The sequence below is a fragment of the Notothenia rossii genome (assembly GCF_949606895.1).
Source record: "Notothenia rossii genome assembly, chromosome: 5".
Classification (NCBI taxonomy): domain Eukaryota; kingdom Metazoa; phylum Chordata; class Actinopteri; order Perciformes; family Nototheniidae; genus Notothenia; species Notothenia rossii.
In genome coordinates this window covers 8,014,465-8,028,945 of record NC_136903.1, presented here as the reverse complement: position 1 = coordinate 8,028,945, position 14,481 = coordinate 8,014,465, and the positions used below count along the sequence as shown (strand labels likewise).

The following is a 14,481-nucleotide window of genomic DNA, read 5'->3' as shown; positions in this document are numbered from 1 at the left end:
GAGTTTAATGGATGTTTCCTTCTGCACTTTTTTTCTTGCGACAACAGGGCATGTTTGGTTTTTTCTTTCAGGGAAATAGTTTTTTTGAAGCTGTTGTTGGCCTGTGGAAAAATGTAATCATAAGAAATGACTTGGGGAAAAGCTGCAGATAGAGCCATAAGAAATGAATGCAACTGATTATTTAATGTTTAATATTGTTTCTTTAGGCAATAATTTAAGCTTTGTTAGTTCCAGGTTTAATATGTGTAATAAGTTCATTTCAATAAGTTCTGCAATAAACATTGAACCAGTCCGGCCCTCGACTAGTACCCATTTTTTTACTTTGGCCCACTGTGTATTTGAGTTTGACACCCCTGCTTTATTGGATAAGATAAACCTTTATTGACACTTGAAGGAAAATTCAGGAGTTTAAGCAGGAACTGAAATAAGGGTGAAAAACAGGAAAGGACAGACATGTAAGAAATACAAATCATGAATAGAGAAGTCCTTTATATTACATGTGAAAAAAACAAAGAAGTTGCTTCTCTTTGATAGATATTCAGAAATCGTTAAAAACCTATTTTGACATTTGAAAATGTTTGGTTTTATAAAATGGATAATACTTTTTAGACACTAAAAATTATGAATATTAGTAGAATCAAGCAATGAACAAAAACAAATTATATTTAATGCGTAAAAGATGATCAGCAATATCTAAAACTACTTTCAAATGTTGATAAACAAAAGGCGATATCTTTATAATACATGTTTGTCTAGTTTGATAAATCCCTGGCTCGGTTGTTCTATTTAATTAGCTTACTTCTCCCCTTATACACAAAAAACATGTTATTTTGCTCAAATAAATGAGAGAAAGAATAAAATAAAAATGTAGCGGAACCTTACTACGCCTCTCTGTTCCGGGTAGGATTTATTTTTTTGTAACACAGTTAAATGGCTGCTTTCAACTGACGTCCTAGCTCATGTGGAGCTTCTCTTCTCTTTTTAGGCTTTAGTGTTGCTTTTAGCAGCCTTTCTGGTAAGCAGTTTAAAGATTTGTTTCAACACAAGTTAGCCGGATATTAGTTTTTCATTCTGAAATGCACAAAGTGTTTATTTTAATAACTATAATCGGGTTTAGCTAACTAGCATGTTTCTCTTAACCTACCAGTCAGACTAGCTATTAGCTTCACTAATTAGCGATAAAGTCATGGTATACATTTTGTTTATAGTTACACCATCTCTGCATAATCTCTCAGGTTTAATACCAAGTACATTTTCATATACAACGAACTTGCTTTGTAATCTTGATGCACGATCATATTCACAGTAGGAGAAAAAAGTAGCCTACTAAAAAAGTTAGAAATCTTCAAAAAATGTAAAATAAAATGTGTAATATATACATTTCAGTTTTTAAATGAGAAAATACCTGGCCAGTATTTGAAACAATTCATTTTGAAACATACCAAATGAATAAACAAGACACTTCAGAACATTCAAAAGCAATCAATAAGTCATAGTATTTTGCCTCTAGTAAATCTTTTGCTGAACCTGTTGCTAGTCAAGTGAACATTCCTTTTCAGTAGCATGTATAATGTTCATAATCTAGCAAAAAGTCTTAGTTTGATCAGCAGATATTGGGGAGGTTGTTGTAAAAAAAAATAAACAACAACATCAAGACGAAAAGCAGATCCATAAAACTACATCAAAGATTGTGCAGTCAAATACCGAATAAAGGGAAATAAGACTAATGAACGCCATTATAAAACATAGAGTTTCAATACCTAAAATACTTGAGTTAGCAATTCAAAACATTACAACACGATATACTCCTTTATTTCCTCACGAAGCTTTGGGTTTTGTATTATGTGTTTAGGTTGCTTTGGACAAATCTTGCACAGTACAGGTGTCCATATCTCTGGCTCATGGAGAATTTGTTTCCATGTTGAGGAAATCTTGTCTGTCACTCCCCAGATGTGATTTGATGTCGGATAAACGTCAGCGTGCCAGAGTCCAGGGCTCCTGGGCCAAACAAGCGCCGAAACCCTCTGCTCCAAAGGGTAAGTTAAGAGTTGATGTATATATTCTGTTTGTAGTATATGTGACTCCCTCTGTCTGCTCCTGCCTGAATGAGAATATCAATATATATTTAATGCTGTCTTTACAGGTCTCACTAAAAAATCTATTAGAAAGCTGCAGCTGATTCAGAACACCGCTGCTCGAGTCCTTACCAACACTAAGAAAGTGGATCACATCGCTCCTGCTCTGAAGTCTTTACTCTGGCTTCCTGTGTGTCAAATAATAGATTTCAAAATACTGCTGCTGGTTTATAAAGCATTGAATGGTTTAGGCCCAAAACAAATTTCTGACCTCCTGCTAAATGATGAACCATCCAGATCTCTCAGGTCCTCAGGGACGGGTCAGCTTTCTGTCCCCAGAGTCAGAACTAAACATGGAGAAGCAACGTTCAGTTACTATGCTCCAGATATCTGGAACAAACTCCCAGAAACCTGCAGGTCCGCTGCAACTCTGACTACTTTTAAATCCAGGCTGAAGACGTTTCTTTTTGCCGCTGCTTTTAATTGATATATTCATATCTCACACTGCACTGTAACTTTTATTCATGTACCCGTGTTATTATTTTTGTATTATCTTTGCTTTTAAATGAGTGTTTTGAAATTCCATTTTATAATATGTTTCTTAATGTCTTTCATTTTTGTAAAGCACTTTGAATCGCCTTGTGTTGAAAGGTACTGTATGAATAAACTTGCCTCGCCTTGCCTTACTTCTTCAAGACCTGGATGCTGGATTTTCAGCCCATCTACCTGGCTGGTATGGAGCGACATCTTCTTATATTTTGTTTTTTTCTAGTTGCAGTTCAGAACAACCAACAGCCCAAACATGAAAACCCAGCCCCTACTTCTTGGGGTTGTGGGCCCCAGAAAACACCTAATACTTTTGAGTTTCATCAGCCCTCCCAGGTAGATGGCAAACACAAAAGTCACCTTTGAATTTTTGGCCCAAATTGGTCATTTCAGTCTATTAGAACGTTTTTCAACAAAGTGCTTAATCTGTCTCTGTTCTGTCTCTTCTATCACAGCCAGTGAGAGCTGTCCCACCAGAGAAGGTGATAGAGTAAGTATTTGTATACAACCAAATCAAATGTGTTTCTGTCTCTTTCCTACTAATGTTTTTAGTACACCATGCACATGTTGGCTAACACTCATCATTTTGTATTTGACAGGCAGGCAGGTATTCATGAGATCAGCGATGGACCATCAGGAGTGTCCATGTGAGTACAGTGTATTTTTATAGTTAAAACATCCTTTAAATCCAATGAAAAAGAGGTGAATAGCAGTGTGATGAATGATATACATCTGTGATTGAGTTTTAAGTCCACTAGATGGCAGTAATCCCTTAAGAGAAGATGGTTAAAGCTCTTGTGAATGTCATGCCTTCTGCCTCTCCACACATGAAAGAGGGCTATGTTTTTTAAAAGTCTGAATAACATGTGCTTTACATATGGCCTACTGAACAACATTTGATTTACTTTGAGACATCGAGCTTCTGCTTTTATTAAGATTTAAATACATAACGCCACCAAAAGAGGAAGGAAGCTTCATGGATATACAGTAGGAACCTCTCAGTTAATAATCTGTAATACATTTGATGACCGTGGCCCTGATTGATCACGTTTTGAGAGAAGAGTTTGTAAAAAAGGAGAACACGTACATTTTACAACTAAACAGAAACATAACGAAAACTACATGAATCACTCTGACAACTATCTTAAACTGAACTAAACCTTTTTTTTAAACGAATATAACCTTGATATCAGGACTAGGGATTTCTGATTGTGCCCTTTACCCACCACGGTCTCCCATTATCGACTTTCCTGCACAAACACTAAATAGACAGTCAAAGTCAACTTTATGGTCAATCTTTCAGTTTGTGTGTACAGACAGAGAGATCGAAATACCGTTTCCCACAATCCCGAATCCAAAAATACAAATATATATAAAAATATGTATACATACACAATCAACAGACACATTTATACATATGGACACATTAAAGGTGGGTAAGTTTGAGAAACCGGCTCGAGATACACTTTTTGTTATATTCCATGGAATGCTCTTAACATCCCGATAGCAATGAATATCTGAAGTGCTTTGACAACAAATCCATAAAAAAATCTCCTCTGTGGAAACCGTGGTGCTGTAAAAAGCACGACCAATCATCTGAGCCGGCCCGGCTAAAATAACTGGATGGCCTACCTGCCTGTCAGCCTTCCATCTGTGCTCAAACTTATCTCGTGCCCTCATTGGTCATGTGTGTGTTGGAGGAGGGGCTCTGTAAGGAAGTGGCAGATTTCTTCCGGCGTTGTATTTTCAAATTCTAGTGCACTCGAGACGGTTTCTCCAAAATGACCTACCCCACCTTTAAGATAAAAGCACAACAATCAATACATACAAAAATAACAGTAACTTCAATATCTTTGGGAAATGTACATCAGTGCAAGACTGTCCATAGCAGAGTGTGCTACCTTCTGCTTACTCACATAACTTTTTTGGGTACTTAGCCTAAGTGTCATGGTGTTTCCCTCCGTCCAGACTGCGGCTGCTGCCCGGGTTTCTTCCCCCAGAGGAGGCAGACTGGATGTTCAGTAAACTGCTGGCAGAGCTGCCCTGGTCCCAGAAGACCAACTACAGACAGGGTGGGTACAGATAAGGATGAGTAGTAGTGTGTCGGGGGGGAATGAGACACTGTGATGCACCCTCAGTGTAAACAGGGTTCCCCACTGCAGCTGGTGTCCTGTTGGGTTCTAGTTTATTTCAGTGCTGCTCGGCAATAGATCAACATTATATCGTGTTAGATTTTGGATGTCGTAATGAGTGTTGTTTTCTCCTGGTTTTAAAGGGCTGCTGTAGACTAAGAGAATGTCATTTGTATTATTTGTCTTTACCCCCAAAGTCTTTATATCCACATTTCTGAAGATCTTATTGAAACTCTCATTGTGTCACTATTTGATGAAAACACCTCCAGTAAACCGCACAGAATTATGAGATTCGAGTCAGAATTTTGCTATTTTCAGTGTCATAAGTGGCCCTAATCCTCTTCCATTAGAACATTTCAATATTGATCTTAAAGGTGGGGTAGGTACGTTTGAGAAACCGGCTCGAGATACACTTGTTGTTATATTCCATGGAATGCTCTTAACATCCCGATAGCAATGAATATCTGAAGTGCTTTGACAAAAAATCCATAATAAAATATCATCAGTGGAAGCCGTGGCGCTGTAAAAAGCACGACCAATCATCTGAGCCAGCCCGGCTAAATTAACTGGATGGCCTACCTGCCTGTCAGCCTTCCATCTGTGCACAAACGTATCTCGTGCCCTCATTGGTCATGTGCGTGTTCGTGTGTGTTGGAGGAGGGGCTCTGTAAGGAAGTGGCAGATTTCTTCCGGCTGTGTATTTTCAAATTCTAGTCACTCGAGACGCTTTCTCCAAAATGACCTACCCCACCTTTAAGGTATTTGGTAAATAATAGCGTGATATTTGATATTTAAACTATTCCTCTTACTTATGTTTGAGACTTTTTTAGATGTATTGAAGAAGATCAGAAAGCTACATACCCTCTACATTTTATAAAATATGTTACAACTGGATTTGTTTAGTGATAGTTTATTGTTTATCCAAATCTGTGATATTGACAACAACTGCAGACTCTTTGCACGTGTCTTAGTTGTTCAATGGCTTCCTTTCTCAAAACAGTTGGCCTTTTCCCTTTAAAAGGAAAGAATATCTCTCACTTTGTACCCAGACAGACTATTTACAGTGATAGTTGATCAGCAGCCAGACTTTTCCTCAGTCAGACGTCCTCTTTCCCTCAGCTGGCTGTCGTCCATCTTGTGTGTTTCTCTGCGATAGCGCCTTCGCAGACAAACAGCACGATAAAGAGCGAGATAATCTCCGAACACATCATAAAGTTGAGTAATCTCAATCCATCACTCCTGGGACTTTGTCAACAGAGTCCATGTGATGTTTGGGTTAAAGAAGAAGTGGAAAAAGGATGTTAACCCCCTCACCCGTTAACTCTCCTACGTCCTCTGTCACTTATCGTGATTTGTTGAAAGACCTCTTGACTTTGTTTTTCCGACCGTTACTCACGACTCCAAATTGGATCCTTTGATTGAGTTTTGCTAATCTCTTCCCCTGATGGCATCTTGTAATGGAAAGAGTACCGCTTTTGAAAATGGACAAATGATCACACGCGGTATTAGCTCTGAATAATTCAGTGCCATAAAAAGTAATGGCTGTTTGAAGCAGTTTGTTTTGGTAGCACTGTGTTAGCGTACCAGAGAGCCGGCCAAAATACACTCATGGCAGAAGCTTGCTTCCTGGAGAAAGAGAGAACAACTGAGGAAGACAAACAGAGAGAAACTGAAGCTTTCCTTGGGTTAGAAATATATTCTGGTGCAGATGATGGTTGTATATGGAAGCCCATTTCCGCCCCTTAAAAAAATTAAAATCCCCGTGAAAAGTCATAATTATGAGATAAGAAAGTCGAAACAATGAGAGTCATAATTATGAGATAAGAAGTGCGCATGCGCTGCAGTGGCGCTGTCTTCAAAGGTCATCACCTTGCTGCTTTCCACCATGCAAACGGCATCTAGTCCTAAATAAGGTAACTTTTACAGGTGACTTTTGTAAATGTTAGATGTTACATATAGCCTATATTGCAGCTAAACTACAACAGTGCAGTTCATATAGCTTTGACATTACCTGTTATGAACTATAATATATATGCCTGTAGTTTTGTGGTAACATTCACAACACTAATGACAATAGTGTAGGCATACTGCTGCTGTGAGTTGCTGTTGCTGTGAGTTGCTAGCCTAACTCTCACCTGTGAACGTTACCACAAAACTATAGGCATATATATTATATATATATATATTTTTTTATCTCATAATTATGACTTTTCATGGGGATTTTATTTTTTTCAAGTGGCGGAAATGGGCTTCCATAGTTGTACACGTGTGTTACTGCCGGAAAGGAATACATTCAGAAGCAACTTTGTCAGCTTTTGCCCTACTTATAGTTGACATTCGGCAAAAACAAGATGTAGCAAGGAAAACAAATGGCTCCTTTTGAAGTTGAAATGCCTTGACCCAATTTCTGATGCAATATAGAGATGGATTGGACAAAAAGTGTCCACAGCTGCCGTTCTCTTTGAGGCAGACCATTTTCAAAGTGTATTTAAGGCTTTCAGTTGACTTTTTGACTTTTAAACGATAAGAGTGTCACGTTCATGGGCTGCGAAGTCAAATGCAATGATAACAACTTCACCAAATGTCAATAACATCAAATAAATGATTTACGGAAAGACCAGACAAAATCACGCTCTTATATTTATCAGTGGGTCATCTGCTGAAAGTGTAAAGTGTAAATTATTTGGCATACACCTCAGACTGCTTCAGAGTACAGACAGCAGGGAAGTAATTGGCACAACTTCATAACAATTGCACCAAACGCTGTAAAAAGAAAGCCCAAAACATTGTTAGTATTTTTATGCATAGATACACGCTGCACTCTGTTGATGTTATTCATTGTATGTACTTCAAATGGTGTGTCAGTTTCCCTTTCTCATTGTCGAGGATGCATGCCTCTTGTGTAAGACAGAAAAGCACAAGCATTTCATTGTATTTAAATACACACGACAGTGTTTCCCCTATATACAAATAGTGTCGGCGCAGATAGCTAAATCTTGAGACATTGCCACTCTATGTACTGGCAGGTCCGATTTTTGGCACAGGGGACATAGGCGGTCGCCTAGGGCGCCAGATCTGGGGAGCGCTGCGCTGGTAGCTGTGGTAGGGGAAAAAACATTTTTGAACGTTGGCGCTCGTCCTAATTTTCGGCCTTGATGTAACAATATTCATAATGAAGTAAATGTAACAGCCTTTTCACCCCGGTTACACTTTTCATTTGCCCTGTACGATGGGCGGTGTAAGTGATGAAAGTGGGGGATGTTGGCTTATCAGGTGCCCGCAGCTCACAGCCAAAGTGCGAGCGTGGGAGCGAGAGAGCAAGAGCAAGAGAGAGAGAGAGAGGGCACACCGGATATAAGAAGTAGATGTTTCTACAACCAGGGTGGAGGAGAGCTCTCCTGTCAGACTGAGAGGCTCAGTGAGGTTAAGGACTCTCTGAGTGTTTAGATAGTTAATTTTAGTCTAAGTTATCTCAGTGGGTCTCAAACGTTTTGACCACAAATTATGTAAACACAAAAAAATAAAACAGGTTTTAAATCATTCCAATGTATACTATAGGATAGTAAACCAAAAATATCGTTTAAGGTTGTAGAGATACACAAATATGCACGAATAAATAAATGTTAACTAGGTAAAATAAGATATGAATGAACAACAAAAATAAAATAAGCTACATTTATTTGTTATTGGCTATGGTAGGTTATTGGTTATGTTCATATACTTATTTGATTATTAAAATGTAAACTGATCTTTTTCATATGGGTGTTTTTAGAGTTGTGCTTCCTAGATCAGGTCTCTAGCAATTGTGTGCTCAAAGTGCACCAGATTGAAGCATTTGACTTTAATACCCCCGAACCCCCCTAGAGGAGGTGATGTCCACCCCCCAATTAAAACATGTTCATACAATACTGAATACATTTGAAGCCATTTTGACGTATACTACCTATGTCAATAAGTTTCTGTTTTTGTAGTGTATTTGTCTTTTGTAAAGATTTTTCATTTATTCTTTATATATAAAATCTCGCCTAGGGCAGCAAATTGTCTAGAACCGGCCCTGGTACTAGGCCTCAAGAGCCTTTCTTGTGCTGGAAGACACATAGAAACAAATTGGCGGGGCGCACTTCGCACGCGCACACACTAAAAAATTCCGTGCTCACGTTATGCTGGGCCCACGTGCCTTAGCACCGCTGCTATGACTCCATCCTAGGGGAAACACTGCATGACAATGAAGTTGGAACTTAACATGCATACCACCTGCTAGTCCTTTTGTAAATTCATCAGTAGATACATTTCAACCATTTTAATCTTGAGATATCACCTTTAAGAGAAGATGACTTTAATGTCAAGCAATGATACTTTTGAGTACTGACTAAAATGTGTGTGTGTGTGTGTGTGTTGTTCCAGGTGAGGGGTACGAGGAGCCCAGGCTGACCTGCTGGTTCGGAGAGTTGCCGTACACGTACGCTCGCTCCACCATGGACGCTAACACACAGGTAGGATGAACTAATTTCACCTCCAAGGCTCCAAAACAAGCATTCATTTAATTATTCATTTTATTTTTTTATTTCTTCACTTTTTCGACTGTCTTTTTAATCACCTTTTTCGACAGTTCTGGACTTGTCGTTTTTTTACACTTTTTTCGACAGTTCCGGACTGGTCGTTTTTTTTTCTATTTTTCAGACTGTCGTTTTTTTCACTTTTTTCTACTGTCATATTTTTCACTTTTTTTGACAGTTCCGGACTTGTCGTTTTTTTTTTTTTTTACATTTTTCGATTGTCGTTTTCTTCCCTTTTTTCGACCGTCGTTTTTTTCACTTTTTTCGACAGTTCCGGCATAATTATTTTTTCCTTGTTTGGTTTTTTATTCTCTAATGTCATTTTTTTCACTGTATTTTTAATTTTATTTGTTAGTTTATTTTCATTATTTCCCTCTTTTTCCTTCTAAATTATCTTCTGAACTGTCTTGTATTTCCCTTCTCCCCCCCCTCAGTGGCACCCCTTGCTGTTGACGCTGCGCGGCGCCGTGCAGCAGGCGAGCGGCTGCAGCTTCAACTCTCTGCTCTGTAACTTGTATCGGAACTGCCACGACAGCATCGGCTGGCACAGTGACGACGAGGCCTCGCTTGGCAACAAGCCCACCATCGCCTCTCTCAGTCTGGGTGACACGCGAGTGTTCAGCCTCCGCAAACAGCCTGCACCGGTGAGATGATGGCAGACTGACAACAATGGTGTCCATTCTTACTCTAGGACTAAGAAGTAGTTGTTGTTTTGTTTTGCTTCTGAACACTGAAAGTCTTGGAATACTTTAACTATGCTGCTCTCACACTTCCTTGTATGATTGTTCGGTGTTTTCCTCATCTAACTACCAGTATTCATTAACGAGGTCTCATATAATACTCCAGGACTCTCTTGAAAAATAGATTTTTAATCTCAATGAGACCTGTCCTGGTTAAATATAGGTAAAATAAAAATAACGAATACTAGTGTTTGGCATTGTAAATCCTGCTGACACTCTTTTTGACCTTTTGCTGTTTGTAGAGTTAGTATAGTGGTAACACTTTACTTATAGACAAAGAGAGTATCCACTGCTTCTACTGCGTGCTATAACTGTTGTGCAAAGCTTTTAAAAAACAAAATAAATGACCAAGGGTTACAGAGTGTAAAACAGCTTCCAATGTGAGGTACTGAAAAAACTGGACACACAAAGAAAGGCTTAAGACAGGTATTGTGTTTACACTCAGCGCAGGATTTATATTCCTGTGTTTAAAAGTTGTCTGTTATTTTTAGAGTTAAAGTATACACTTCTCAGGAGACAGGCTTTCTTTAGTCGAGATGTAGAAGAGTTGTAGTAACATTTAGTTGTGAGGATGAGACTTCAAATGAGCTGTTTGTTCGTCCTTTGTGCATTACCATGTGTTTTTAGCAATGGGACCGTACATTGTACCAAAATGTGTGTGTTAATAAACTCTTGATGTTTCATGTGTTAGGAGGAGAATGGTGACTACACCTATGTGGAGAGGATTCGGGTTCCTCTGAGTCACGGGACGCTGCTGCTGATGGACGAAGCCACACAAGATGATTGGCAGGTAGGCTCCACCAATCAAATGCAAGGGCCAATACAGGCAAAATGGCCTCTTATAGAAGCCACTGGACACGGGGGTGGATCAGAATAGAAGACCTCTTTAAAAGGGGTGTAACTTGTTTTGTTGGGTTTTTTTCCGCTTGCTTTTTCTTTTTCAACTTTCAACTTCTCGATAGATAGATAGAATTGAAGGGATGAAGCCCTCTTTAATGGTCGCACATGCAGAGCACACAGCACACACAGTGAAATGTGTTCTCTGCTTTTAACCCATCCTAGTACCAGGACTCTAGTACCTACTGTATATGTTGCTAAAAGGAAAGATAATGAAAATGGTATTTCTCCTATGATGGTTTTTAGTATGCCAAAAATATGAACACAAATATGCAGTTGTCAAAATGTTTTGCAGAACTTTTATTTTTGGTCTTACACACCACATAGACAGGTTCTAAACATCTAGATTGTTGGCAAAAAAGACTTTCCTATTGACCACGATAGAATCCCTAGTAAATAATAACAACAACATTTAACTTTGGAAAGTTAATTATTTATTTAAGTAACACTTTTATCTTCTTTGCTGAACAGAGATAAATGTTAGACTAAAAAAAGTAAATTTACATTATCTCGTGTAACTTTAGAGATTTACAGATTCAACAGTCGTCCCTGAAAGGTCGTGTGTGTGTGTGTGTGTGTGTGTGTGTGTGTGTGTGTGTGTGTGTGTGTGTGTGTGTGTGTGTGTGTGTGTGTGTGTGTGTGTGTGTGTGTGTGTGTGTGTGTGTGTGTGTGTGTGTGTGTGTGTGTGTGTGTGTGTGTGTGTGTGTGTGTGTGTGTGTGTGTGTGTGTGTGTGTGTGTGTGTGTGTGTGTGTGTGTGTGTGTGTGTGTGTGTGTGTGTGTGTGTGTGTGTGTGTGTGTGTGTGTGTGTGTGTGTGTGTGTGTGTGTGTGTGTGTGTGTGTGTGATCGATCGAGTGCATTGCCTTAACACATGTGAGAGAGTAGACCTGTGTTTACGGCTCTCGTGTTCCTCCTCTGAACGACAGGCAGAAAGATGGATGAAGCAAGTAGAACAGAGCTTCAGCATGATGACATTTGTTTTACAATCAGACATAGCTGCCAGGTTGATAAGAGTGCATGAAGGGAAAAGTCTTTCTGTGTTACAGAGAGCACGAGAGAGTAGCTGGTTTCTGTTGAAAATAAAATCATTGGAGTTGATGGTGACACTTAGTTATATTATATAGATTTAATTTAATATTGATTTTGTGTTTTCACCGTTTAAAAGATTAGATGAAGGCTCCTATACTACTGTGACATTTTCACATGCTTTAATAATGTATTCTCACACTGCCTTTGCGGACTGTTCACATGCACAGAAACCTATAGAACACAATTGAGGGAAGGGAAAACCCCCAAAAGCATAATCGCGCCTCAAAAAACACCACCAGAACAAAAATAAAAACATTATGTGTCTCTCAGTTTCACATTACCCACATTCTACGTTTAAAAAAAAAAAATTAATTTAAAAGAATACTACAAGAAACGTGATCATAGTTTTGACTTTCTATATTTGAGACAATCCTTTATCAATATGTTGTGTTAAAATCTAGCTGGTCACGCCAACAATTAAGCGAAAACAGAAAGCAGTTTGGCTGCACCATGTAGGAAACCAGAGACCTTATCACAGAGGTTAGGGGTCAATATCCAGCCGGCGGGAAATCGCTGCGTGTCTTCAGCTCCCTCTTGTCCCTGGCTTTCCTGTTTATCTCCAAGCTCTAATGAGATAATAAAGTCAATGCTGAAAAAGAAACTTAAGAAAAAAGGAGTAAGATGGTAAAAAGGGAACAAGGGGGACTAAATAAAGGGAAAACTACAGAGACCGTGAAAGAGGTTGGAGCTTTCAAATCAAAAAGGGAGAAGGTCACAGGTGTTTTATGGCGACACCTCCAAAGAAACAAAGGTTTCATCTCTCCTTTCAAGATCCGGCCAGAGAAAGAAGATCACGTCCATTAATTCTTCCTCTGACACAGCAGCCCTGCTCTGCCTAATAAAAGCTCCTGGAGAGGGTTGGATGTGTGCTAAATATTTAACTAAACATGCCAATCCTGCTGAAGTGCTTCATTTGTTAGAAAGGGATACAGAGGTTACTTCTTCCAAACTCTTTCCTTTGACTCTGTTGTGGGAAAGCAAACCTTTCGTGTGTGTGTGTGTGTGTGTGTGTGTGTGTGTGTGTGTGTGTGTGTGTGTGTGTGTGTGTGTGTGTGTGTGTGTGTGTGTGTGTGTGTGTGTGTGTGTGTGTGTGTGTGTGTGTGTGTGTGTGTGTGTGTGTGTGTGTGTGTGTGTGTGTGTGTGTGTGTGTGTGTGTGTGTGTGTGTGTGTGTGTGTGTGTGTGTGTGTGTGTGTGTGTGTGTGTGTGTGTGTGTGTGTGTGTGTGTGTGTGTGTGTGTGTGTGTGTGTGTGGCCTAGCATTACTATACCTTTGGGGACTTAAATCTTTTTACACAGTCTTCTTTTCACATGTTCTGGTATCAACCAGTTTAAGCCAACCTCTGCACTCTATACTCATATCATCATATCAATGTGTATAGAGTGCAGAGGTTGGCTTAAAAATGCTTCTGTTTAGGAAAGTCCTAAAAAAGACTAATCTTCTTAATTCCTTGGTTCCTCAAATCTCTTCTTTTTTTTTAAATCTCCATTTCATGCATTAGTCTTTGTTTTGTGTGATGACACCAGCAGCTTGCTATCTCACTTTACTTTTACTGTGTTTGTTTGTTCAAATGTGTCATTGAATGTTCTATATTGCGCACAGATGTCATTATTCCCAATTGAATCACCTTACATTTGAATTGCTTCCACTAGCACACACGTTATTATAGTGACGTGTTTGTGGGGTTATCTTACTGTTATGTTTTGATTCTTGTGTGAATAAGCTTTTTATATAATCGATGTGATGTCTAAATGTTCCTCTGGATCAACGCTATCTACGCAGATAAGAATATATTTTTGGACAAAAAATACATATTTATTTGAATGCTTTTAATTGAGTTATGTTTTCATGTCGAGACAATATCAGATTTCCCAGATGAACAAAGTAAAGTCTGTATTTGTGTCTCATACAAACCCTTTGGTATGAAATGTTCATTTGATGCCTACTGAACCAAAGTCCACGAGACATCTGCACGGGTCTCATTCTCTGCTGAGGAAACAAATGACCTGACCCATTATTCTTCAGCTACTCACAGGTTGGGTCCACAGAAGCAAACAGCCCATGAGAACATTATCAGCATCAGTCGAATAGTCAAAATAACTGGATCTGAACTAATGGGAGAAACAAGGCTTTCTCCAATTCGATGTATCAGCTCTAACAATCTGTCCACTACTGTCCTTAAGGTGTATTCCACATTGAGTGGTGACTTAAGATGTTAAGTATTTCAAACTGGAATAAATAGACTAAACCTTTTGCATAGGGTTGCACTGTAGATTTTATTTTAAATATTGAAAGGGTGCTGACCAATAAAAACTAAAGTTCTGTTTGTAAAAACCACAAAGACAAAAAGCATAATATTGCTTAGTCAACTGAATCGTGTTGGCTATGTTTGTCTCTCGTAAGGGGAATAGAATTTTTTTTTTCTCCACATTTAGAAGATGTTTTTAGA

The 14,481-nt window shown here is 38.9% G+C and overlaps 1 protein-coding gene across 3 annotated transcripts in view; it reads left to right on the top strand.

Annotated features, from left to right (window-relative positions):
• Window positions 1-896: 896 nt before the first annotated feature.
• alkbh3 (alkB homolog 3, alpha-ketoglutarate dependent dioxygenase) overlaps window positions 897-14,481 on the top strand; it is a 39,276-nt gene continuing 25,691 nt past the window's right edge. For all 3 annotated transcript variants that reach the window (XM_079685460.1, XM_079685461.1, XM_079685459.1), the window contains exons 1-9: window positions 897-1,015; window positions 1,951-2,036; window positions 2,848-2,957; window positions 3,077-3,111; window positions 3,221-3,268; window positions 4,590-4,693; window positions 9,158-9,246; window positions 9,744-9,953; window positions 10,741-10,839. In XM_079685460.1, the coding sequence (XP_079541586.1) occupies window positions 1,961-2,036; window positions 2,848-2,957; window positions 3,077-3,111; window positions 3,221-3,268; window positions 4,590-4,693; window positions 9,158-9,246; window positions 9,744-9,953; window positions 10,741-10,839 (771 nt within the window). In that variant the 5' untranslated portion in view covers window positions 897-1,015; window positions 1,951-1,960. The remainder of the gene's footprint in view (window positions 1,016-1,950; window positions 2,037-2,847; window positions 2,958-3,076; window positions 3,112-3,220; window positions 3,269-4,589; window positions 4,694-9,157; window positions 9,247-9,743; window positions 9,954-10,740; window positions 10,840-14,481) is intronic.